General features: G+C 35.3%; 1 protein-coding gene across 50 annotated transcripts in view; it reads right to left on the bottom strand.

The window, feature by feature from the left end:
• The window catches only part of ZMYND11 (zinc finger MYND-type containing 11), a 128,086-nt gene that overhangs the window by 25,370 nt on the left and 75,210 nt on the right, over positions 1 to 27,506 (bottom strand). For 19 of the 50 annotated variants that reach the window (XM_059056844.2, XM_067030145.1, XM_067030126.1 and 16 more), the window contains 3 exons: positions 22,170 to 22,329; positions 14,647 to 14,691; positions 11,803 to 11,964 (listed from right to left, as the gene is read on the bottom strand). In XM_059056844.2, the coding sequence (XP_058912827.1) occupies positions 11,803 to 11,964; positions 14,647 to 14,691; positions 22,170 to 22,329 (367 nt within the window). Of the gene's footprint in view, positions 1 to 11,802; positions 11,965 to 12,423; positions 12,511 to 14,646; positions 14,692 to 22,169; positions 22,330 to 27,506 lie in introns of those variants that run through there. The other 31 variants (XM_059056847.2, XM_067030132.1, XM_067030151.1 and 28 more) reach the window with 3 other exon arrangements.

Genomic DNA, 27,506 nt, shown 5'->3' with positions numbered 1-27,506 from the left:
TAAGGTGCTAGAGTATCTCTCCTCTTCAGTGTGCAACTGAAAGTGGTGATATACACTTAGAAAGTGACTATACTTCAGCAAAATGTAAAAGGAAACAAGGGGGATGGATGACTTTCTGTGGCTAAATGGATGTGACCCACCCCCACCCTTCACAGCTCCACCTCTGGCAAAATATTACTACCTAGAAAGTCCCCTACACATTTCATAAAGTGCCGCCCAGATTTAGGCATCCCACTTCAGTGCTGATCACCTCTGGTTGTGCATTAGAACCACCTAGGAAAGCCTTTAAAAAAACACCAGTGTCCATTTATACAAAGTTCTGGAACACAAACAACTTATCTGATGGACATTAATAACAGTGACACCCATCTGGTATGGGGTGGGATTCAATGGTCATGTCGGTGGGACTTCGGTGCACAGCTATGTGTGCATTTGTCTATTTCTCAAGTGGCGTATTCAAGACTTGTGCAAATCACTGCAATGTAAATTTTACCTCCAAGGAAAAAGCCACCACTGTCTAGCTGCCACCCAGAGATGGTGCTGACACTGGTTTACAAAGGAGCCTAGGCACTGGCAGTCCTAACACCCCAGGTGTTTCTCATAGGCAGTCCTGACTGAGAACCGCTGCACAGCAACATAAGAGAGGCTGTTTCCTTACACAAACACATACAGTGGCCCAACTCACCTCTGCTGCTGTCCCGAGAAGAGTCAAGAGGCAGAGCTGCGAAGCTGGCTTCTAAAGTGACACCAGATCTAGAAGCCTCTCTGTCTACTTGCTCACACTAACAGAAAGGCACCTCTCTTAATGTTTCAACTATTTGTTGGTTCTCTTCAGTTAACGTATTCGAAACTTCAATAATTCTGGCTGTACAGGAGTCACCAAAAGAAGTTTCCTATCCAAGAAGGATTATTTTTTTGAAAGCCTCTATGTTACTTGTTTATTTTAATTTTTTTACTTGCTTCCCAATACATCTTTTCTGGTGACAGATATAGGATTCTACTGAAGATGTAGGGCAAGAACTGAAGTGCGTGTGAACACTCCAGTTGGTGGGTGTATCCAGGAGGCTGGGGGAGCCCACTTCCCACACGTGCAGGCTGAGGCACTTGCTCAGAGAAGGGAAGCAAACAAAAGAGAAGACCCTGAACAGATGCAAAATCTCTTCCAACAATTTGTAGGGAGGAAGCACTTGTCATAAGATGCTTTCACATTTGCTAAACTTGTGGGCTTTCTTTTTAACACTTTCTGGTTATGATTTAGAGAGTTGGTATTTCACAAAGGAAATCAACAGAGCACACAGCTCTGTCCAGGGCTGCACCCTAAGACTTCTAAGGACATCTTAGGTAGCATGTTGTGAGCTGCCTTACGTGACAGTCACAGCAGAGTTAGTGCCTGTCGGCCAAACCAGGACATTGGTGTGGCTTGAAAAAAAGCCACTATAAGAGAAATGAAAGAGGTAGCTTCTAAGGTAAACACCATTCTGTTTGTAACATAACTAAGCAGATAGCTCTTGACAACAAGGTAAGAAAAACAGAAAAATAGTGCTGTATAAAATCTGCAGATTATTTCAGATCCAATTCTTTCTCAGACTTTGAAGAACTGCTTTGCAGACCTCAGAACTCCTCAGTAAAGGCCTTTCTGTAAGAGTGACAGCTCAGGATCCATCAGAGTGAAGCCCAGTAAGTTTTGGTAACTGCCCATATCACCTGGCAGCATACAGGAGTGACTTTGGTCAATATCTACAAATAATAAAGAGCAAAACTTCCTATTACATGCCCAAAGTTGCTGCAACCATTGTTAGACAACAGAAATCACATGGCCAAAGCTGTGTTACAAAGGTGGATAAGACATCCACTAACCTAAGATGCACTTAGGTATATTACTTAGGTATATTACAGAATCACTACAGATAACCGAGGGGCTGCTTCCCTTTAAGGGAAAAATAACAGAAAATCTTGAATATCTTCTTGAGTAAGGAATTCTTAAGCCAGTTACAATAATTGCTGGATTATAGCAAACCAAATGAGTCTAGGTAGATACCACAAGACAAAACATGAATAAAGTAATTCAGCCATGCTCAGTGCCTTACAGTGTTTTTTGGCTGGAAGCAGGTAGGAACAAGTTTTGATCCTGTCAAGGTTTATCCACAGCTGATTATTGATAACGATGCCCAAGCACCATTACTTGAAGGAACATTCAGGACTGAATGGTCTGGAATTTTCAATGTGCCCTAGAAACATAGGGCACTTCAGTTGTAGAAACATATTTTAGCAGAGAATTAACTTCTGGAAATGCCACTTCTATACACCAAGTATCCAAAAGAAAAAAACTGTAAAATCAGAAATCCAGGGCTCTTTTCCTTAGATAATATATTTGTGCTGTTCACCTCGCCAAATCCAAGCTCCCAAGTCTGTTATTAACAAGGGCTTCCCACTTTCTTGGGGATTCCCAACACCCAAAATGTTCTTCCCACAGCAGGCTGGACCAGAAGCAGGCAAACTTCTGTGAAGGGCCAGATGGTAACTATTTTAGGCTTTGAGGACATTCAGTTGGTGGCTGTCTCGACTACTCAGCCCTGCTACTGTGGTGAGAAGACAGCTATAAATAATACATGTGTTCCGTGAGCAGGGCTGTGTTCCAATAAAACGTGTAGATACTGAAATTTTAATTTCTTATAATTTTCATATGTCACAAAATATTATTTCTCTTCTTCTTCAACCATTTAAAAGTATAAAACCCACCCTCAACTCATGAGCAGTACAAAAACAGGTGGTGGGCTTGATTTGGCCCATGGGTCATAGTTTGCGAACCCCTGGACTATAAGTTCTATGACAGCAGGGTCCATGATGGTCTAGTTCAGTGTTCTTTTGCCAGGGCCTCGTACAGTATCTGTCAAATAGTAAATACTCAATAAATACTAGTTGAATTGAACTAATGGCAGTCATTACTAACCAACTTCATTGCCTACTAGAAAAAAACATTCCATGTAGTTGAACTCAACAATACAAGATCCTTCCAAAATGTGAAATACTTATTCACACCCAAGCCGTGTTAGCACATTCTAGCCACTATAAACCATTTTGTTAATGTACCATTTCACTGTCAGATGACACCTAAATATTGCTGATGTCCTCTAACAATCAGAGGCTCACTTGATGTTAGTGAGCGTGCAGGAAAGCTCCTGAGCCTCAACCCCAAGGATGTGTTCTAAACAAGCACATCCAGTGATTCTCTACAGATGGCCTCTGGGGCTTATTGGAGAAACACCAGTCTGAATATAAATTACCTACATTGTCAGAGGAACCAGGAAGCTCCAAGCTCTCCTCCATAACTATCTGTAATCACAGAATAGAAATGAATCCCAATGAATTTTAGCTGCACATAAATTGCCTATGTTAAGGAAATCAGGGGCTCTGCAATATTCTCTATAACCACTTGTAATGCTGGAATACAAAGGAATCAAAGAATTTATAAGAAACCCAATATTTGAGATTTTAACAGTACAGCTGGTCTGGTAGGAGTGGCGCCAAGCCCTACTATTTCTCCTCTGTACCACTGGGACCCCAGCAGCCCCTCAATGACAATCACTTTCTAGCACAGTCTTCTAAAAATATACCAATGTTCAGTCTTGTTCACCCCCAGTACCGACACACTTAAATTAAGTCTCCTCTACAAGAGTAGAAGAACAGAACACCACACCTGCTGCCAGCACCAGCGTAGAAACTTGGTTAAACACTTCTGCATTTGGAGTGCATGACTCCCTATAGCTCCATCCTACATCTCCCACGGCCAGTCCAGCAACAATCATTTGCACTTGAGTTTCTGGCACTAGTTTTTTGGGGTTTTTTTTTTTAACTTAAGTTAAAGAAACTTAAGTTAAAAAATCTCCCCTAGGCTGTCACAAATATGCCTTCTTACTCATAGATAAAAGTTGAACTTGGAGGATAATTCAAACCACAAAGAACATCTTGAGGTGGATTCTTGGAGTGTGTTGGCAAACATGACTCTACTGCCAAGCACTCCCTACTTGAAAAGTTGCTCCTACAGAATCACTAACACACTAATCACTAACATCACTAAGAAGGTTTCCAGACTTCTTCATAGAGATTTACAAAACAGCACTGAATGCTACTTCAGCTGTATCTATATTTATCAATTTTAACAGAGTCAACTCTTTGCTCTCTGATTGAGGTTGGGAGGTTTTGACTAAGTTCAGATGATATAATCAGTTTTGTATCTGCCAGTCTAGGGTGATTTACCAACTATTAAAGTATAGTCTCAAATTAATTCCACAAGTCACACAACTGACTGATATTGTGAAAACATGGAGTATTTCTATATCCACTACCATCCACATAGAAATTGCTATATAATACTAGCTATAGAGAGAAGGGTGTTATGTTATTCTTGTTATGTCACGAATTTTATCATTCAAGATTAAATTTACTTTTGGACATAACTTTAAGTTCTTTTGCAGCATGTTACAGGGATTTAAGAATAGGAAAGGGACATTCGAAAAAGTTTATGTAACACAGGTTGTGTCTACTTGTTCCTTCCACCTTCTACCAACACTAGTCTTTAAAGAAGTAACAAGATTCAAAAGGCAGAGGGGGAAGACGGATTCTTCAATGGAGTAAACCTTTCCATTCTCTCTTCTGAAAATAACTTACATGTCTCTGTTTTGGGGTCGCGGAATGAGTATCATATGTTCTCTGCTTAATGAGGCTGACAACCAGCCAATATTACACTACCTACCTCCCCACTCCTTCCCCTACCTCCCCACTCCTACCTCTCCAGCCTCATCCCCTTCAGAGACAATAAAAGGAAATTGTGTGCACTTTGTACATATTTTCAGTACATCAATACTGGAAACACTAAATGAGCTTTCTATTTATCTAGATTAAGTTGTAACCATCTTGATGTAGGAACCAGCCCAACTATTATTCTCTTTAATCCCTTATAGCTAAAAATAAAAGATAAAGCTCAATTAACATTTTTTAAAAGCCACTAAAAAGATACATCTCAAGGACAAAATACACCCCAAACATTTCACACTCACATCCAACCCTTTCTGACTGTAACTTGTTAAATTCATCATGGGGAGGCAATGCGGAAAGTGTGGAGATTTTTTCTTGCTTGCTTGGCTCCAGGTAGTTTTATAAAGAGCTTATATAACAATACATGAGATTTTACAATTTTATATCCTAGATCCAATTTAAAAAATCCTTTATCAATGTTGCCATTATTTTTTCCTCTAGTAAAGCCCAGAATGAATACCAAAACTGCCTTATAAAGTAATTGGTTCAGACAAGGATCTTAAAAATTAATTTTGTACTTTTGTGAGTATAAAAAATAAGACCCCATTGTCTTTAAAAATTGTAAAAAAAAATCTGATTAATGTTCATTCATAGCTTTTAATACTATGATTGTCTACATTTCTAAAAAACGCTTCTTCTATTTTATTTAAAAATCAAATCTCTACTCCAGAATTAATAATATGTATCTTGAAGGTAAAGGTACTTACTTTCAGGGTGAAAATATTAATAAACTTCCCACATTTAAAAAGGAAGACTAATCAGAAAACAAGAATAGTTACAGTTTCACAGTAGATACATGGAGTAAAGAATATACGTTCAAAATATTTTTGTTTCACATTTTGTCCTGTTTCACTCTGAACATTAAATGAGAATTCTCCTTAATTTTGAGATTTAAAAAAAACTATACTCCCTACATACCCAAAAGAACGAAAAATGAATTCAGAAGTAAATTTCTATCTCCAGTTTCAAGAAATAGCTTTCATCATGAGTCACAAGTACAAATGACTCAAATATAACTTACTCAGAACTAAGTTAACAGTGACAAGTCAGTATGTACCCATGGTGACCTCCTAAATAGCAACTCAGTCTTGATTTAGTTTTAGTAAACAGTTAAATTCCGTTGTTTTCAGTAGCTGTCTAATGAGTATACTATACCCCATGTGAAAAAAAATATATAGTACCTGGGGATTAACATCCAATCTAAAAGTTAATTTTAAATGCTTTCTATAGACTTCTTTCTGTATATATGTATTGTTTCCTGTAAAATAGACATCTTCATTCTAAATATTTTAAGGAGAAGCTGCAGTAGTAGGGAGATTTTAGGAATAATTCCTACTAGTGTAGCTCCCTTCCACGGATCTCCTTAGATGGCCTACTAGTCAAGCATCAGAGAATCAGGCGCTGCAAATTTGGGAGAGCTTTGCGGATTAGATGTAGAACCAAAGTACTCTTAAATAAGTAAAATTCTCCCATATGAATTCTTCTTCATTTTCTTTCTACATTTTCTTGTGTTTCTGTATTTTATTAGTAGGCTAAGTTGATTCACCATACATTTGTACATTAACACAAATTTTTAAGTTTGTGACCCTTAAACAGAGAAAAATACCATATGAAACATTTGTGGGCAGATGAGTATTTTATAGTTTTAAAGACATACTGGAATAATATATCCCCTATCCAATACTTTGAATGGTATTTTTTCTTTTGTGACTTAAGTTGATCCCTTCATATATAAGTCACAACAAGTGCATCATAAATGGGATGTAAAGTGAACCAAAGATGTTAAGGATATAAACAGTAATACAACATTTTTATATTATAAGACAATTATAAAAGCCTAAGATATGGGTAAGGGAATAAGAGGTACAAACTACAATGCATAAAACAAGCTACAAGGATATTTAGTACAACACAGGAAATACAGCCAATATTTATAATAATTAAATGGAATATAACTTCTAAAAATTGTGAATCACTATGTTGTACACCTGAAACATGTAATATGTATGTCAACTATACCTCAATTAAAAAAAAAAAAAAAGACATCCCAACTTAAAAAAAAATCTTTGGATGGATTTCACTGGAGCAGCACAGCGTACCAAATACGGAAAAGGAGGCAAGGAGGTCACTGCAGACTTCCCATTCTAGTACTTTCCATAGGAGCACAGTTCAGAGCCCTACATTCTGCTCCCTAATGACAGATTTTAGTCCAAACATAAAATTTTCATTTAACTGAATTTGAAAGAAGCAGTAATATGAATCTAAAACTCCTTAAAGTTATAAAAACAAAATTCATTTATGTAAGGAACATGAACATATTAAAAGAGGATGGAGGAAATAGGGACCTTTCAAAATACTACTGTCTCAGAATTTGTTAGCCTGGAAAGTGCCAACTATTTTGTTTTGCTATACAGTTTCCCCTGCAGTTGATCTTCTGATTTTTAGGAAGTACCAGCTTAATAGCAAACACAGCACTATCAAATATTGTAGCCATTGATCTGTGCACTATACATTACATTACACCACATTGTAACTTACACAGGCACAATGCAGTGCTTGCTGTACAATCTGCTGTGCAGAGGAGGAGCAGCAGGGCTCAAGCTGGTTTATAACCTTTCTTTAGAATTCTTCCAAGTCGTAACTATGGCTTAATGGGGAGAACAAATGCCAGGCCACTCATGAGGCTGACATTTTATACCAAAATGTTTCTCTTGGAGTACTACAGGCATTTAGATATGCAGTTATAACACTGCACTGTCTAATACAGTAAGTAGCCATAAGCCACATGTGCCAAACTGAAATCCAGTTCCTGGGTCTCCAAGCCACATTCAAGTACTCAACAGACACATGCCCAGTGGCTCCTACTGGACAGCACAGAGAGAACACTTCCATGCCCATAGAAAGATCTACCAGATAGCTATGATCTAAAAGGCAACATGGCACCAACCTGGGGGGTGGTCTTAGGGTTTCCTGTAAGATGTTACCTTGCCCATGTATTAAAAAATCCAAGTAGATATCATTCAAATAGTACCATGATGTTTACCAGCAGGGTTGGAGGCCAGCAAGTGTGCAGTGTGTGCGCACACACACACACACACGTACACACATAGTTGCACACACACACACGTACACACAAGACACACACATGCATACACACGTGTATGCATACAACTCTGACATGCATACATACATACACATTCACACACAGGCCTGCCTTCTGCAACTACAGCATCAAGGAAAAAATGACTTTGTAACCTGCAAACTATATAAATGAAAATGAAGGAACATTAAAATGAGATATCCATTTGGAACCTATAAAATTGGTAACAAAAAATTGGAGAATACTTTCAATGTTGGTATAAATGGGTATAATCTTCTGAAGGACAACTTGGTGATTTTTTTAAATCACAAACTGAAATGTGCCTATCCTTTAAGAATTGCACTTCAATGAATTTATTTATCCTGTGAAGGCAATCAAACAGAATTAGGTAGACATATGTAAATTAATTCTCTTTTTAAAAAATATAATTGACTACATTTTGTTTTGAAGATACATCCTTTAGGCAAATAAAATCTTTAAAACAATTTTCACTTAAAAGTTATGGTTTTCTCTTTTCCTGGAAAATTCATGGCTATTTCAGGAATATAAAATTCAAATATATCTAAATATAACAAAATATAAACTTCAGTTTCATACAGAAATAAATTATGAGCAGACTGCTCTTCCAGTTGTAAGGGGGGCACGATCCCAAACACGGTGGTGTCCCATCCCCCACCCACCCTGACAGGTGAGCTTCAGTGCAGTGTTGCTGGTCAGGCAGCACATGGAAACAACATAAAAGTGCATCAGGGAAGCCCTTTCACATTGTAGAAAAAAGATGTCTGGGACATTGTTGAGGAAGCAAACTGGCTATGATCCAGCAGTGTATGTAAGCCATCAATCCATCCAGTTACACAGATGGATACAAATGGATGTGCATGTGCGCACAGAGAGGTCCGTGAGCACATTCACCTATGATGCAGTCATATTTCTGGGAATTTTATTTTTTTGCTTTATCCTCCTCTAAATTATTTAAATTTTTTTTTTACAGTAAACTTTTTAAAAAGTAATTAAAATTTTTTTAATTTTCAATTAATAAGAGTTCTCAGTAACAGGAGTGTGAAACAGGACATTACTTGAACTTTTTTCAAAGCAAAATGCTAATCTGATATTCATAGGCTCTATTTCAATAACAATCTACTGTACTTGTAAAATAATAATTTAATTATTGTTTAGAAAGGCATACATTCCAAATAAATATCTTCAGGGTTCTGAGATTCTTGAGATTTATTATGAAAACTGAAAAAACTATTCTAAATTGAGAAAAATTAAGAAATAACTTCTTAAGATATTTTGGAATTCATCAGATATATGATATAAAGTTACTTGAGCTGAAGTGAATCTGGTAACAGCTGACAGCTGGGTGAGAGGTAACCTATTCAATGCTGTAAGGGACAGAGGTTATATAAAGACAAGTCTTCTGACCACTATAAAGTATTAGAAATGTTTTCATCTTCAATTTTATATAGCAGTGATTGGCTTCTATCCACTATTTTTCCTGTATTGAAATTTGGCCCTCGCACCTTATCTTCAAAATTCCTCATTAGTAAATCTAATTAATATATATTCTTTCCAAACATTAATTTCAAAGAAAAGTAGAGAAGTCATTATGCTGACTTGGAACCATAATTTTTAAGTTTCAGTCTATAGACTTAGTTCTCTTAGCCCAAGGATATTTAAATCTGGTCAGTCACTCTTATGTTAGATTATTAAAAACAGCTTTACTGGAAGTCTTGACACATCGTTTAAAAAAATAAATTAACCCAAAACCAACCAAAACAAGATATTTAAAATTCTCTTAGAATCTCAAGGTTATTATTATCCCTTTTATCAGGATAGAAACTGTTAGCACTTATCCTTTTCTTGAACATAACTATTTAAAAAATAGAACAGATCTAACATAGAAATAACTGTCTCTTTGGAATTTTTAAAGCTCAAGCTAAAACTCACCATCCCTAACCCAGACACAGGCTTTTTGAGTCTAACGAAAGAGTAGCTCACAGTCTATGAAAGGAATATGTGAATCACAATTTTTTATTGACTCATAGCATCATTTCAGTAAGCATAATTATATCACAATGTGAAAATATCTAACCTGACAAAGACAAAAAGAAAACCAAAGGAAAGAAGAGAAAGGCAGGATGGGATTGGCTAAGTTCTACTTTGGCTCTCACGTTTCTGTGTAAGCCAGCAACTCACTGAAATTTAAAATTTTTCATCTTATCACTAAAGAGTAGAGCAAACACATTTAGAAAATGGAATCTGACTACTTGATAGTGAATTCTGATGGAGAAAGTATTACACATTTTCTTCAAAGGTTTAAGTGTTCAACTTCCATTCTTCATGTAAGGAATATAAAACATCTACCATCTAGTTTAACCCAACCTCAAAAATCCCAGTGTTTTTGTTTAAATTCTTTACTATAAGAATATGAACTAAATATTAGATATTAAAAAGCTATGGCTATAAAGACACAGGTGTGTCCAGAATTGTATTTACTAAGTCCCTGAGTCCCTATTATTTGATCAGTGACCACACCTCTTTTATATTTTCATTACATTAATGCTTTTGTTCTTCAGATCTCATTGATTCTTTACATCCTCTAGTGTAAATGGTTACCAAAAACCAGGAGATATTTACTGGTAAAACACAAATCCATGAGAGTAAATTATGAGTATCAATGCAGTTCCCACACGACCAATAACACTGATTTCTTGTAGCCATTATAATTCCTGCAGACCTCAAAGAGGAGGTCTATACCTTGAGGCCTGATACTGATCTATTGAGACCTAGGGATTTATCGCGACTTATCTAGCATTTAGGCATTTGATTACAAGTCATCATTACACATTTTAAAAAATGTGATCCCTACGGTCTTTTTTTTTCTGCCTAATGAATATGTACAGTAGTGCTGTTAAGAAGCATACCAAGGTAATACAAAGCCACAGACACTAAGGGAAGACTAGAATGAACACTGTACTTTGCTCATCGTGCTGGCAAATGAGCCAGGAAATTTTTAGCTGATACCAAAGAGGAGATAATTATAAAGACAAAACTTTTTTTGGACGAATAAATGAGTATTATAAAACATATTCACCAACAGGACTCATAAGTAATCTGGGCAATTTGCATGGTTCCAAGTAAGTATCTTAACAATTGTAAGTACAAAACAATAGAAGTTCCAATCAAATAATTCTTTACTGATCACCGTCAATGCCATACATAATGTAGTGTTTAGGCATCTCACATCACTCATATACACACATACCACATCTGCAACCAACAAGCACAGCCATGTATACTTTTCAATGGGGAAATAATATGAATGAAAATAATTGTGGGAAGTACCTATTTTACCTACCAGCCTATTTCATTTTGTAGAATTCTTTATATACAACTGTTCCATCCCTCCACCCTCCAAATAAAAGAAATAAACTAACCCATGATATGACAAAAAATAAAGGCAACATTACATGGATATAAAATGGGAAGTAGATACAGAACGTTTCCAACAATGTGCCTTTTGCTACCTGTGTTTTCTGAGCAGCAGAGAGGACTGACTGAACAGACCTTGGTATGAGAGAGTGGTTCTTGATTCCTAAAGGCTATCCATTAAAGAGTCACACAATCCAGAGGGAATTGTAAAGTAAGAGAAAAGAGTATATTTTTACATGATTGAAACTTTCTAAAATCCATACCCTGAATGTGTGTCCTGTGATATTCATTTATGAGTGTTCTATGTTCATTAACCAACATTGCAGTAGATAACCCCCACCCTCCAGTACTTTATCCATTAACCTGGCAAGACCACCTGGGATATCTTTGTGCAGCTATTATTAATGAATTCCACCCCTCTGACCAGCACATTAAAGCTCATAGGTACTCACCCTGCAAACTGGGCACTGCCAGTGACTACTGCTGTCTCTAAGCCTGTACTCATCAGACAAACACTTGGAATGATACACACGAAAACACAGGTCACATATCAACACCTCTCCAGGCAAATGGCATTCAAAACAATACCAGTCATGATTTTCTGTTTCCCAGTCCTACAAAAAATACAAAATAGTTTCGTATGACATTTTGTCAATATCTGCAATGACTAAGAACAAAATTGAAACTAAAGTCCATCAGAAGTTAGGCATTATAAACAATTTTAGACATTTACTGTGTTAAAACAAGAGGGAAAAAATACCTAGAAATTCGCTTTTTAAAATTTTTAATTCTCTCCTAAACATATTAATATTCAGAAATATCTTAAGGTGATCTGATAACAAAACCAGTCCAAAATGAAATAAGTCCAAAGCCAATCCCAGTTCTAACATTATCTTTTGTTTTTATATAGTCTATGGGATAAGTTCTTCAGTAAATGGAATACCCCAAAGCAAGATCTATAACTTAGTATTTCAAATAAACAAACCTCTGTTTTGTTCTGATTTTTAAAAAATATACTAAGTACTTAGCATACTTTGGGAACAGAGAGAATAGTAATAAATGGTGATGCTCACTATTCTTATCTTCTCATCCATGGTATTGGATGCTTTATTGAAAATAACCATTAATCAGAATGTCCATGTTCTGATAGGTTGTCAAATTTTCAGGGTCTGTTGAATTTGGAAAAATAAATTGAAAATGTGAAACTAAAGGTTTAATCACATTCTCCAAAGGACATTACCACAAAAAAAAAAAAAAAAAAAAAAAAAAAAAAGGAAGCAGGCTTATTTTCTTATTGGGACTATTCCTGGAAATAAAAGACCGTAACTGCAGGTATACAGGTTTCTTCAACATTTTCTTTTTTGTTACACTCTTTTTTTGTACAGCCAGTACCATTTAAACACAAACAGGAGAATAGTATAAGTTCCCCTAATTTGGAATTCATTCTTCATAAATATCACTCTTAGCTTTTATCAAAAAATACCCGTTAAGAGTGATAGATTAATTCTCAACCTTCTTTTGTAGATGTGGTAGTTACATGAATAAGGGTTAAACCCACATTTAGTGTTATCAAGGCCACTTCCCAATGGGGATCTTAAAATTTCAAACTTGGGTTCTGCCATCATTTTTCTTTTTATAAATCACTGTCTACTCTGCTTCTGGGAGAGAGCATCTTTTTCATTCCCTCTTACATCAATAACTCCCCCAATAAATTGGCTTTGATAGAGCACTTGTCTAGTAAGCACTGACTCACTGGCACCTAAGGCTCAAATGTATTACTGCTTGACCATATGAGAAGGCTACTCTCTCTCCTTCAAAAGGGAAGGGAGTTGCTACTGTTCTGAAATTCACACCTTCCAACCCACATTCAGAGTCATGGCTAAAGTACGTTAGTAAGTTCTACAAAAATGTAAACTTTTTGGTTTGCTTTTTAGTAAGAAATTGGCGGTCTTTATCAACCAAAGTAATAAAGAAAAAAGCATGACCATTTTTAGTTATTTGCTGCAGATGTATAAACTCTGGAGATTTACTATGGAGGAATAGTTTCAGTCAGACTGCTTAAAAAATAATAAGATACTGATTTGACAGAAAACCCTAATCTGTGCATGGTAGGAAAAAAATCTCCCCAAAAAAGTTTGACACAGTGATGCCACAGAGACACAGTAAGTTGTGGTGCCTGGCTGTACTAAAATAACAATCATTGGTGTACCCCTTTCACAGAGCTCATAAGTAAGCTGCATTTTAGCTCTTTCAATGTTTGTATCAAAAAATCTTTGATGATCTGGGTTTCAATGGAGATAAGGTTTTTTTAAAATTAACTCTTCCCAAGTTTAAAACAAAGGATTTCAGAATATTTTCCTCATATCTGTTCAGAAACATCTTAAAGGATTTTCATGGCTTATATATACTCATTATTAACAAAAGAAACTGCCATTCTTCATCATTTGAATTTTTTTACATTAATTCATCTTCCTGTGATTCTCAAAATGATAGTTACTAGGTTAACTAAGAAAAGGAAGCAAGAGAACACAATTTTGGTCCATAGCTCCAGCCTCCCCATATCACCTCCTACCTTCGTCTATCCCTACCTTCTCCCATCCACCTATGAAACGAGGATGAAAACGGATCTTTCTTCAATGGGGTGTTTAATTCTAGACCTAGTTTTTCATAAAAATTATAGAAATGAAAGTGTAATTCAAATGAAGTAAAAGTAGAGAAACATTTGGATATATGTTTATATAATGGCATACAACTAACTCTTATCTGATATAAAAGAAAGTATGAGCTGGGAATGTATGTGCTGTTCATTCTTTTAATCACTGCAATAGCTGTTTAGAATATACAAAACATGCAAAAGTCAAGTTCAAAAGTTACTACATTCTGAATCCAGGAAACATTTTTCTGAGGTATAAATGATATAAGCATGTTTATTATAGGTAGAGTTGCCTACGGTTTGTCTTTTAGTAAACAGAATTCATTTATACAGTGCTTTTGACTAATACTCAATAATGTATGCCAAAAAGCTAGGCTTGCATTTTTACTGGATTTCACCAGAAATCAGCTACTCTACATTCAGTCTGATCAACATCATAATATGTGAAATGCCACTTCAATACAAGAAAGTTTTTAAAAAGCAAACCTATGAGCACAAAATCCAAAACTAGAAGCAATGTAAAGATAGTATGGTTTAATGAACAATTCTAGCAAGAGTTAACTAAGCTAGCCTAAAGAAAGAGAAATTTAATTTTTAAAAAAGCAGAATTAAAGTAAAATAACATAGTGCAAAATTAGTTCACCTTGTTTGGGGTTGCTGTCCTGGAGAAAGGCTGCATACTGTAGGCCTTTCAAAATAAAAACAAAATAATCTTGGTCTCTCTACTATAACTTTGCTCAATATCAGGCAATACACAGCTAAAGGGATTTTGTACATGGTCAAACTGTTTATTATTTGCTTTACAACATATTATTTTGCAGATGATATCAACTGATAATCTATCAATGTGCTAATCATTAATGAAAAGACAGTAGTAGCATGCAAACTCAAGAATCATCACTAGTTTAAGAGGAAACTTTTACACTACCACAAAAGCTACAAAATGGACATAGAGAAAATCTATAGGAATTCATGTGCCATGAAACCTATAAAGATGTTAGAAAAACATTTTACTAACAAATTCAGTGTCATTATAAATTTGCACAAGATCATGAATGTATGTCTTATTGATATGAAACTGGTTCAAGCTGGACTTTTTAAAAAAAAATCAGGAGTGATGAATGTGAATGTGGTAAACTCGATAATTCACCACGGTGTGAAGTTTATACAGGCTGTCTTCAGAACCTAGTAGAAAACATTCTACCACCAAGAGGCAACCTGCTGATCTACGTCTCTGTCACCATTTATAGCATTCCATTAAGACTCTGGAGCCAGACCGGCTCAAATCCCAGCTTTTAGGGTTTTTGTAAGAATCAAACAAGTTACAATGCTTGTTAACTGTTAGCTGGTGTTATTAGATGATCTATTTGCTATAGAGCACAAAACGGGAATTGACAAGTCACAAAATGATGTGACACTTTCAATTATACACGTGAATTTCTTCTTCAGGACCTTAAGTTCATTAAGATAGCTGACTCTGTAAGCAAGATGGAGCAAAAACACTGTTAACTTGACTTTAGAGAAAACACTGAAGCAAGAGGGCTCAGTGGGAGAACTGTGTCTGGACAGGGCCTCCCAAACTATCTACCCTCATATTCAAAAGAGAGTTCAGCTTTTAAATGAATTCCCTATTTCTACATAATGAGCAGATAAATCTTACATCATCAAATATGTGTTTCACGTGGTATTTTAACATAGATACAATGTAAAATTAATTAATTCTATACAATTCTAGGTTTAGTTTAATTCTGTTAATAAATTCAGTTCATCATTGAGAGGTAAGAATTTTATGGTTAAATATTTGCAGTAATTTTAAATATTATTTTTTAAATTAAAATATTAAAACATTGCTTAGTGAAATAAAATTTAGAAAGAGGGCAAAAAAAGACAGAACTCTCATACACACACACACAAGGTGAAAAGAGTATAACAGGATAGCGTGACCCAAAATATTCTATTGAATAAAATGGAAATTCTTCACCAAAGCAAGAATAACATCTAAGTACATTACAATTTGTTTTGCACATAGAACCATAGTATAACTGTTTTCTAATTAATAATCACCGATATTCACTTACTACTTAATACTTTACTTAGTAAATAAACAATTGTTTATATTTTTGTATCTGATGCAGGTAACGACCTTTGGAAGAAATGTGTAGTTCTGCACGTAATTAACATAAATACAATAAAATATATTTCACATTAAAAAAATGAACAGAATCCAAGGGATACGAAGTTTTGGACTTAGGGTATTTAAAATATATGACTGATTAATTTATGACCACTATAATTATAATAAGAAAAATGCAAAGATGTAAACTTTTTTAAAAAAAATCTTACTTCACTGTGCTATATTTATGAAGTGGGCTAGGAAAGTCAAGCTGTTTGCAGGCCTCTCAATATTTTTCCAAGAACAAAGCAAGGGAACACTTCTGGACAGGGCTGTTAAATGGTGTGATTTCTGAAGAATAAGACATAAATCCAATCCTACCTCTAATACAAAAGATGTGAGCTTTTAGCCAAGTTTTAAGAGGTATATAAACCTTTGTTTCTTTTAGACTGGTTCTTTTGAATCAGGAGAAGCAGATGAAGATGGAAAGAAGTGCCTATCTTGTCCCTCTGTAAACTAAAACTAAATCCACTTATCCCCAACATAACATGTTAATCTCTTCAAGAAACCATAAAATTTGTATTTTCATTAATGATGCTTCTTAAAAGGTATCAAACCTTAACTGAAGGACCTCCCTGGTGGCACAGTGGTTGAGAGTCCGCCTGCCGATGCAGGGGATATGGGTTTGTGCCCCGGTCCGGGAGGATCCCACATGCCGCGGAGTGGCTGGGTCTGTGAGCCATGGCCGCTGAGCCTGCGAGCCATGGCCGCTGAGCCTGCGCATCCGGAGCCTGTGCTCCGCAACGGGAGCCACAACAGGGAGAGGCCCACGTACCACGAGAGAGAAAAAAAAAAAAAAACCTTAACTAAAGAAAAGACCTATGTAAAAACTAGCATGAGGTCCTGCTTATCAGCAGAACAAACTGGATTATGTAAAAAGTACTGAAGCTGAAGCAGGGCTGACCAGCCAAGACCTGAGCTCATGTCTGCAGTTGCTCTCAAACCTGGTGGAAGGACTTTAACTGAAAATGTAAGCTGTGGTTCCTAAGCTGATACTTTATTTTTGGACTGGCATTAACCACACAAGAAGAAATGAGACCCTGAGTCCAGATCTGGCAGGGAAGTAAAGAGAGAAGTAGTCTCATAGCAAACATCACCTTTTTACACTTTTAATTATCCTCTACACTGATGACCAAATTATTTAATGTCAGATAAAAAGTATCTGTCAAATTATAGGGGAGAGTCATAGCTTTGTGCCAGGGACCATGAATCAAGTTGGGAGTCACCAAATAAATAATATCAACTGCCTCAATATTAAAACACATGTTTGATATGTTTTATCTGCAAATGATCCATAACTCAAGGTCACCTGCCCTACTATACTTATACAGGCACACCTCGGAGATGCTGCGGGTTCAGTTCCAGACCACCGCAATAAAGCTTTTATTGCAAGAAGGTGAGTCACACTAATTTTTTTGGTTTCTCAGTGACATAAAACTTGCGTTTACACTATACTGCAGTCTATTAAGGGTTCAATAACATGTCTAAATAAATGTACAGACATTAACTTAAAAATACTTTATTGCTAAAAATGCTAACCATCATCTGACAACGCAGGGTTGCCACAAACCTTCAATTTGTAAAAAAAAAAAAAAAAAAAAAAAAGTGCAATAAGCCAAATCACAATAAAACGAGGTATGCCTGTATTACATTAAATATTTTTATAAGACCTTCCTATCTTTAGTGGGTTAAGAGTTTAACTCATAAGAAATTAACTTGCATTTATTACAAAGGGAGCTAAATACCAAACTCAACTCAGCTGAGCAATGGTAAAATTCTGCCCAAGAAATATATTTCTCAAGTTGTTAGAATAGAGAACGTGAAATATCGTGATCGAATATGGATTGAAAGTAGCCATCAATGTACATTAGAGCAAGCAGATGATGAAGCAAGCTACGGAAACATGTAGTCTTTCTTTAAAAAAAAAAAAAAAAAAATCAAAAGAAACAAGCCTTGATATAACACAACAGTTTCACACTGTGCCCAGGTCTACTGGCCTTTTACCAATAAAATTTCAAAAGCTTTAAAAACGATCTCTAAAAGAATTATTCAGATCATGAGTGAATATTAATGACAGAAATCTGGAAATTAAAGATTACAATAGAAAACTTACAAGAGTGTTGCCCAGGTTCAGCAAGCTTGTCGTTTTAAAAATTGGTTGGTACATATACTTTTACTTGTTTAATTTTGCTAATATTTAAGCTAACCATTTAAAATTGAGAGAGGCCTCATTTTTAATAATTATGTTTTTCATTCTACTATCTCAAATGGACATATTTAAAATATCACCATGAAGATGCTTGTCTATTGCTGAATTTTATGTTTCTCCAAATAAATTATCACTTCAACAGAGATACAAATGGTGGTTAAGATCAGCATCTCAAAATGTCTAAAAATCATTCTATTCCTAGCAGAAAGAATTTCAGTACAATGGAGGCTACTCTTTGACTTACACAGGCTTCCTCTTAAATGGTTATATATAATTATATCCTGAAATAGTCTTAGAGTTAGGCTTTTATTACATGATAGCTGGGTTTAATAAAAATATTGTTCAAGATATGCATATTTTTCAATTGCATCAAGTTTTTAAAAATAAGCATTGGAAAAAAGGTAGAGAGGCGGAATAAAAACATGACACAACAGACTCTTTACCCAATGATAGTTGAGTGGCCTAAAGAAATGACACTCTTGCCTACCTTCTCTTTCTCAACATAATCGTGGCCATGAACACAAAAGGATTCCAGCCTCTTTGCTAATACAAGGTATCTCGAGGGATATAACTTGTGGGACTTGGAATCAACTTTTCCCCCACCTCTGAGCTATAGCTACTATTTTTAGAGGCTATAGAAGGAAAAGAAGAAGAGCTTTACTACCATTTTTCAAATGACAGAATTTCCTGAGCAAAGAATCTTTGTAACTTTGAATAAAGGTTTAAAAATGAATAGCCAAAAACTCCTATCCCTTTCCTTCCCAAGGCCATATATACCTACTTGACTTTTTCTTCTCTTGATAATGAGTAGGAAGTCAACAAAAATAATAATGTACACCTTTCAATCTAAAAACTCAAGCTTTTAGAGGAACCATATCATATATAAAGTGGAGACTGAAACGCCAGCATGCAGGGCTGTCACTAACCCACAAAGTACCTTTGTGCCAATTAGAAAGTTGACCCTTCCCTAAGACTGATTTTGTTAGAACAGGATGCTTTACTGCCATATGCTAGAGATCTGCTGAATAAACATGCAAGTACCTGATGTCTGAGAAGTAGATGACACTTCCTAAGCTGTGCGGTTCAAAACCGGCCCCGATACACAGCAGCCTGCATGCACAGGCCACACAGTCCCTACAAACACACAGAGCTGGCCACTGTAAGATGACTGTGCTGTGCCAAGTATGACCCATGTCAGTCACGTGTCCTTCTAGAGTATTCTTAGGGCATGAAAACTACAGCACACAGACAGCCCCGGGATCGCCAGGTGGTCCACCGGCCATAGCCATGAGATACACATATAATTAGTTTCATCATTTTATATCTGCGCCTTAAATATAGGTCCATCATCCTAAGGGAAAATCTCTTAACAAATCTTGTGTTTGAGGTTACAGGTTAAAAGTAAAATAAAAAAACGTGATGGGAATTTCTGCTTGCTGTTTAGTAAGAAATTTGTGTGCTTTTGCTACACTATATATAGGCACTTCTTGTTTTAAACATACTTATTCACTGGTCAAAAACTTGCATTGAGTACATAGTTATATGCTTTCTATAGATAATCTCATTTAATCCTCAAAACAATCAAATGAAAGCTATATTAATGTGTCCTGTTACAGCTGAGGAGTGAGGATCAGAGGTTAAGAAATTTCCTCAAGGTCACACAACTAAAAAAATATTTGAGATGGGATTGAAACCCCCATCAATTGTAACATATATGACCTTACCTCTTTCAACTATACTACATTATCTATGTATCTTTAATAGTTGCATATTTCATAAACTAGGTATAATTTTTATATACTTAGCTGTACTTAAATCATATATGCATACTTGGTATAAAAATGCTTGTGAATAAGAACCAACCAGAATTAATAAAAATTAATTAATAAAATTAATCAAATACAGATTTTATTGTTTGATAATTGTTTGATAACTGTTTGATTTATATGTAAGATTTCATCTAGAAAAAAGAAAAAGGGGGCTTCCCTGGTGGTGCAGTGGTTGAGAGTCCGCCTGCCGATGCAGGGAACACGGGTTCGTGCCCCGGTCAGGGAAGATCCCACGTGCCGCAGAGCGGCTGGGCCCGTGAGCCATGGCCGCTGAGCCTGTGCGTCCGGAGCCTGTGCTCCACAACGGGAGAGGCCACAACAGTGAGAGGCCCGCGTACCAAAAAATAAAAAAAGAAAAAAAGAAAAAAGAAAAGGATGATGCTATAAAAATATATGCAGTAAGAACATGTTAAAAATAAAAAGTAGAATACAGAACCTAATGTAGTCATGAACATACAACTCATTAACTGCTTGTTGAATTAAACTGAACAAAAAAAACCTCAACTTGAAGGGGAAAAAAAGCACATGGAAAAGGACAAATCTAAAAAGGAGAAATAAAATCACTTTTATGAATAAATGTACACATGATCCACAAACCAAAGTCCTGTGGATTAAGTTGCATTTACTATTGGTTAGTTACCATATAAATCTCAGAAATTATTGGGTTGGCCAAAAAGTTCGTTCGGGTTTTTCTGTAACACGTTATAGAAAAACCTAAACCAACTTTTTGGCCAACCCAGTATCAATACACCCTTCTGTACTAAATCTGTACATGGTTAAGTGTTTTGGGACTAGAAATTTTATATTATCTAGATTGAGTGTGTAAATAAGCTATCAGCTAACCATGGCCCTCCTATAAATGTCTGCTGTAGATAGATTTATGTCACTTGACATTATTATTATTATTATGGCCTGGCACCCAAAGTTTCTTTATTGGCAAAAAGCTTTACTTTTCCGTAAGGTAAAAAAGAATTAGCTTACAGAAGAATTATACTGGTATAAACACTTTCACCCAAGTTTTCAAGAACACTTCCAGTGCACAAATCAAATGATACCAATGAAATTAAACATTTTTTTCTTCCATGTTTTCTGTTTGTGGGAAACGTGAATTTTCTTTCCAGAAACTTTCAAGGCACATATTAAATTGACAGAAACAGTGTAAAAAACTAAAAGCTTCTCTAAGTATATAACTGATAGCTGCCTCTGTGGACCAGCTCCCCACAGAAAACAGTGTTCTTAGTTTATTGCTCTCAGACCTGACAGGTGGGTGTCTGTGTGTTGGCTCAATTGCCTAGAGCCAGAAAGGGAAAGACAATGTTTTGGGGAAATGTTTCCACAAATAACCAATTTTAAGATTTTGTGTCATTTTTATAATTTTAGGTTTTAGAGAATTCATGATAAAACACTCTCAATATATCTAATTACTAAATCTATTCCTTTCAGAACTAAAAAATTAATGTTTATTATATTTGAAAGCTTTCCTTTCCAAAAACAGACTTTTCATGAAGGTATTAGAAAAATCAAAAGCAAATAAGGTAGGAAGACAGAAATATTACACATGAAACCAATTTTTACATTAAAAAAATGTACTTCTATATGTGCCCCTAAGTAAAAAAGTACATATATCCCTTTCAAATCTGTCTGGATGGCATCAACATTATCCTCATCAAAACAGTTTTTACTAATATTTACTGAAGAAAACGCTTAGGAATACCATTAAATTGTGCGTACATTAAAAGGGCTTTTCTTTGTTTTATTTTTCAGATTCAAGGTAATCTAGACAGAAAAAGCAGGCTCCAAGTTTTCTCCTATATAATCAGGAAGGAAAGTTTCCATCCTACCAATGTAGGTCTTAATAAAAACTGTGGACGTGAATATTACTAAACTTCTGAAAATAAATTTCTATGGGTTATATTTAAATAACGTTCCAGATTTATAAAATAAAAAAAACTTACAATCTCATCGCCTGGCAACCAATATCCTTCCTGTTCGATACCAGCTTTTGAACCTTTGCAGCCCACTGTTAGCGTTTCCACAATAAGACCATCTTTCACAGCCAAGCTCAGCTGACGAGTGGTCTCTTTTGGATGCATACCGTGGACTCGAGACATGTACCTGAATACAGAGGAAAAACAAATTTAAAATCGCTTAGTACTAAAAAATAAAAATGAATAAAAATAAGAAAATAGAGGTGATTTCTCTTTTATTGTGACATACTTATCAGAGCCCTGCAGAAAGAGAAAAGCCAGTCCTCAATACTTAACTCTTTTAATTATCATGACATTTTAAACCTTAAGTCTACTTTGTATATTTAGAGGAATATTTGCTCAAAATAGTCCCAAACTAGCATATATAAATCATTTAACAGATTTTAGTCAAACATCCCATTTACTTCTAGCCTGGGTAACAACTGCCACTAACCTCCACTCTACAGATTCTAAGTCTAGAATTTTGTAATATTCAAGATGTTAGAATATAAAGTACTTTTACTCAAAACTTAGGGAATGACATTACAGAAAATACAGGAATTACACGAGTGGTTGTCAACATATAAAGAAAACAAGAATGAATGTTGTGATCAATAAGGCAAAAATGTGATTTTCGATTAAATATATTTTGAACTCGATCACTAAAAAATACAAGCTCTCCCTGATTTATAGTTACTTGGTATATTTTTTAATTAAAAAATTTTATTTCAAACACACCCTGTACCACAGAGAATAATAAACAAAAACTATAAGAAATAAAGGAAATATGGACAGGAATACAGAATTATGAGACTTTAATTCACTTTTCTCAGTCCACAAAAACATCTACTGAACAAAATTAAGTATGGATACAGAAGACCTAATTCGTAAGACAGATCTAATTGATTTTATTCTGAAATCCCAAACAAACTTGTCAATAGGTCCAAGAAAGATTCATTAAAATTGAGCATGAAGTCAGCCATAAAAATGACCTTGGGACCTCCCTGGTGGCACAGTGGTTAAGGATCTGCCTGCCAATGCAGGGGACACCAGTTCGATCCCTGGTCCAGGAAGATCCCACATGCTGCAGAGCAACTAAACCTATGTGCCACAACTACTGAGCCCGCGAGCCACAACTACTGAGTTCGCGCACCACAACAAGAGAAGCTACCACAATGAGAAGCCCGCACACTGCAATGAAGAGTAGCCCCTGCTCGCTGCAACCAGAGAAAGTCTGCACGCAGTAGCAAAGACCCAACGCAGCCAAAAAAAATGACCTTAATAGATTCCAAAAGTGATACAGACATTTCCTAGTTGCAGTGAACTTAAACCAGACATTAATAACGAAACTAGAAAACTCTCATAAACCACTGATTCAACAGGTTATCTGAAAACTGAAAAAAATCTAAAAACAATTAAAAAGCTAAAGCAGTGCTAGTGAAAAAAACCTCAAAAACTGTAGAACAATATTAATCCAAGAGCTCCTTCTCAGTGAAAAATAAAATGAAGACATCATTAGCTAATCTGATCAAGAATGAAGACACAAAGCACAAAAACATACAAACTAAGAAATGTCTAGAGACACAGCCATATATAAAAGGGAAATTAAAAGTCATAAGCAACTACTTTGTTCATTTCTGTGCGAAGATATAATCACTATGATATTCTAGGAAAATATAAATGACCAAAAGTTGACCACAGAAATAAAAGAGAATACTTAAAAAGGCCAAAGTTTCCAAAAAAATAAACAGAGAAAGCTGGCAAATAACCTGTCCAGAAAAACACCAGGTAGGGATATATTCACAAGGTAATTCTATTAAACTTTTAGTGACCAGGTAACTCCAATGCAATTTAGGCTCTTCCAGGACATAATAAAGAAGGAAAGCAAGGAATCTAACATAATAATGGTAAGAAAACCCCACAAAAATTGCATAGAAAAAGAAAAACTGGGCTTCCCTGGTGGCGCAGCGGTTGAGAATCCGCCTGCCGATGCAGGAGACACGGGTTCGTGCCCTGGTCCGGGAAGATCCCACATGCCGCGGAGCAACTAAGCCCGTGAGCCATGGCCACTAGGCCTGCGCGTCCGGAGCCTGTGCTCCGCTATGGGAGAGGCCACAACAGTGAGAGGCCCGCATACCGCAAAAAAAAAAAAAAAAAAAAAAGAAAAAGAAAAACTAGTGTCCCATAGGAATACTGGTATAAAAATCCTAAATAAAATATTTGAATATACAGTCTAATATTAAATATTAACATAAATTAACGTTAATATATTAATACATTCAAATATCAAAAGAATGTACCATAACTGGGTATTTAATTCCAGGATTTCTAGGAAGATTTATTATTAAGAAATGTAGAAATATAATTCATCCCATTAATAGATCGAAAGTGAAAAATCACAGAATTTCTAAACATGTTGAAAATTATTTAGTAAAATTCAACATCTAGCCCCTAACAAAATGGAAATGAATAAGCACTTCCTTAACCTGATCAGGAATATTCAAAAATGTCTTTGACACTCTGCCAAAGGTAATAACCAACATAGCTGAAATAGAGAAAGAAATGGGGTATAAAAGTTGGTAAGGAGTTAAAATGATCATTATTTGCATAATACATACCTATAAAACCCAAGAAAATCAGCTAGTGTGCTATTTTAAATCAAAGAATTTAATCAATTGTTTGGATACAAACTAATATACTAAAATTAATAGCATTCACATACACATACATAACAAAAAAATTTAGATTTAAAATAAGACAAGACCCCAATTATTTACTACAGCATTAAGAAAAATAAAATACTTAGTAATAGAAGAAAGGACAAGATCTATATGAAGAAATATTTGAAAACCTACTGATATAAAAAAAGAGCAAATGGAAAGACATGCTCGATATTTAGATGAAAGACAACAAAATCCAAATTGCCTCTAAGATAATTTAACTGAACACCACCACAAACTAGGCAAGTTGATTCTAAAGTTCTGTAGAGGATTAAACAAGAATTTCTCAGCAATTCTGCTTCTAGATACTCATCCTATACACACAGTCAGACACATGTGAAATAATACCCAAGGGAGGAAATTCATTTTAGCATTTTTGACAGCAAGAAGAGATGAGAAACATCTAAACATACATCTTAGGGGCCTGGCTAATTTATAATATAACATGCCAAGGATTATTATATAATCATTAAAAGAAATGAAGCAGTGTTACAGACATAAGATGACATAAGTTCTAAGATATATTGTGTTTAAAAAATCATGGTATAAGGGATAATATCCAAAATATATAAAGAATTCATACAATTCAACAGCAAAAAACAACCCAACTAAAAACCAGGCAGAGGACCTGAAGAGACACTCCAAAGAAGACATACAGATGGCCAACAGGTATATGAAAAGATGCTCAACATCATTAATCATCAGGGAAATCCAAATCAAAAATCACAATGAGATATCACTTCATACCTGTTAGAATAGCCATCATCAAAAAGACAAGAGATAACAAGTGTTGGTGAGGATGCGGAGAAAAGGGAACCTTTGTACAGTGTTAGTGGGAATGTAAATTGCTTTAGCCACTATGGAAAAGAAATGGAGGTTCCTCAAAAAATTTAAAATAGAACTACCATATGATCCAGCAATTCTATTTCTGGGTATTTATCTGAAGAAAATGAAAACACATCTGCACCCCCATGTTCCCTGAAGCATTATTTACAATAGCCAAGATATTTACAAGAGACAAGACATGGAAACAACCTAAGTGTCCATGGACAGACGAATGAATAAAGAAAATGTGAGATACAGATATGTAATGGAATATTACTCAGCCACAAAAAAGGAAATAAATCTTGCCTTTTGTGACAACATAGATGGATCTTGAAGGCATCATGCTAAGTGAAATAAGTCAGACATGGAAAGACAAATACCATATGATCTCACTTATATGTGAAACAAACCAAAAAAAACCAAAAACCTAAAAAAGCTCATTTGATACAGAGAACAGACTGGTGGTTGCCAGAGGTGGGGAGTGGGAAGGGGAGTGGGTAAAACGGGTGACCATGGTCAAAAGGTACAAACTTCCAGTTATTAGATAAATAACTCATGGAGATATAGTGTACATCATGGTGACTATAATTAATACTACTGTACTGCATATTTGAAAGTTGCTAAGAGAATAGATTTAAAAATTCCTCACCACAAGAAAAAAGTTTTTTGTAACTGTATGGTGATGGATGTTAACTAGACTTATGGTGATCATTTTGCAATACATACAAATATTGCATCATTATCTTGTATACCTAAAACTAATACAATGTTATTTGTCACTTATACCTCAATTTTTTAAAAAATCAGTGAAAAGAAATCATGGTATAAAATGGTACAATTTCTCAAAAACATTATATACTTATCTCTGTATAAGAGTTCTAGAGGTATATTCCAGGAACTGTAAAAGACATTACTTCCAAGAACATTGGTTCAGCAGGCAGGGGTAGGAGGAAGACTTTTTTTTTTTTTTAAACAGTACTCCCTTTTGATTTTTCATGTACCTATTGGCTAAAGACTATTTTTACGAATAAGTAGCCACCATCTACCATCCATCCAAATGTACAAAAGCTCCTTTCTCCCACACAAGCTTGCCAATCTTGGGCAGGTCCCCTCCCTTTCTTTCTAAACTCATCTTAGCTCTTCTGTCCTTTATTCATCCATAATAATTTTAAAGTCAATTGGAAAGATCCATGAAAAACACTGCTGTGATTTAGATTAGAGGAGAATAAATACCATTACAATATAAAGTAATGTTAACTTTCACGGATGAACTTTGCATAACTGTTAATTTATTTATAACTTTTTCTATGTCCTTAATAAGGTCTTATAATTTTTCCCCATAAAACTCTTGCACATCTTTTGGGTTTTTCCTAGGTACTAAATGTTTTTTGTTTCTTTTGATAAGAAGGTTTTATTTAATATTTTCTGGTTGGTGGTTGCTGGTACAGCAAGGTTGGGAAACCCTGCTAACCCCTTATTAGCTTTAGGTTTGTCTAAGTACGTCTACTAAACTTGTCTTTTCTTATTGTGCTAATTAGGACTTCCAGTACAATGTACCCTTAGGTAGTATTAATATGGATATCCCTTGTTTCAGATCTTGCAAAGGATTCATATAACAGTTCATCATTAAACACAACACTTGCTGAAGGTTACTATTAGATATATTTTATCAATATAAAGTGATAAATATAAATATGATGCTTGCTAAAGGATATTGGTAGCTTTTATTAAGAAAATTCCTTTCCAGTCCCAGTTTGCTGTTTTGTTTTAACAAGAAACA

This window comes from Kogia breviceps, chromosome 3 (genome assembly GCF_026419965.1).
Source record: "Kogia breviceps isolate mKogBre1 chromosome 3, mKogBre1 haplotype 1, whole genome shotgun sequence".
NCBI classification, from domain to species: Eukaryota; Metazoa; Chordata; class Mammalia; order Artiodactyla; family Physeteridae; genus Kogia; species Kogia breviceps.
Note: the sequence above shows the minus strand (reverse complement) of the source record. Positions and strands in the feature narration are given on the sequence as shown.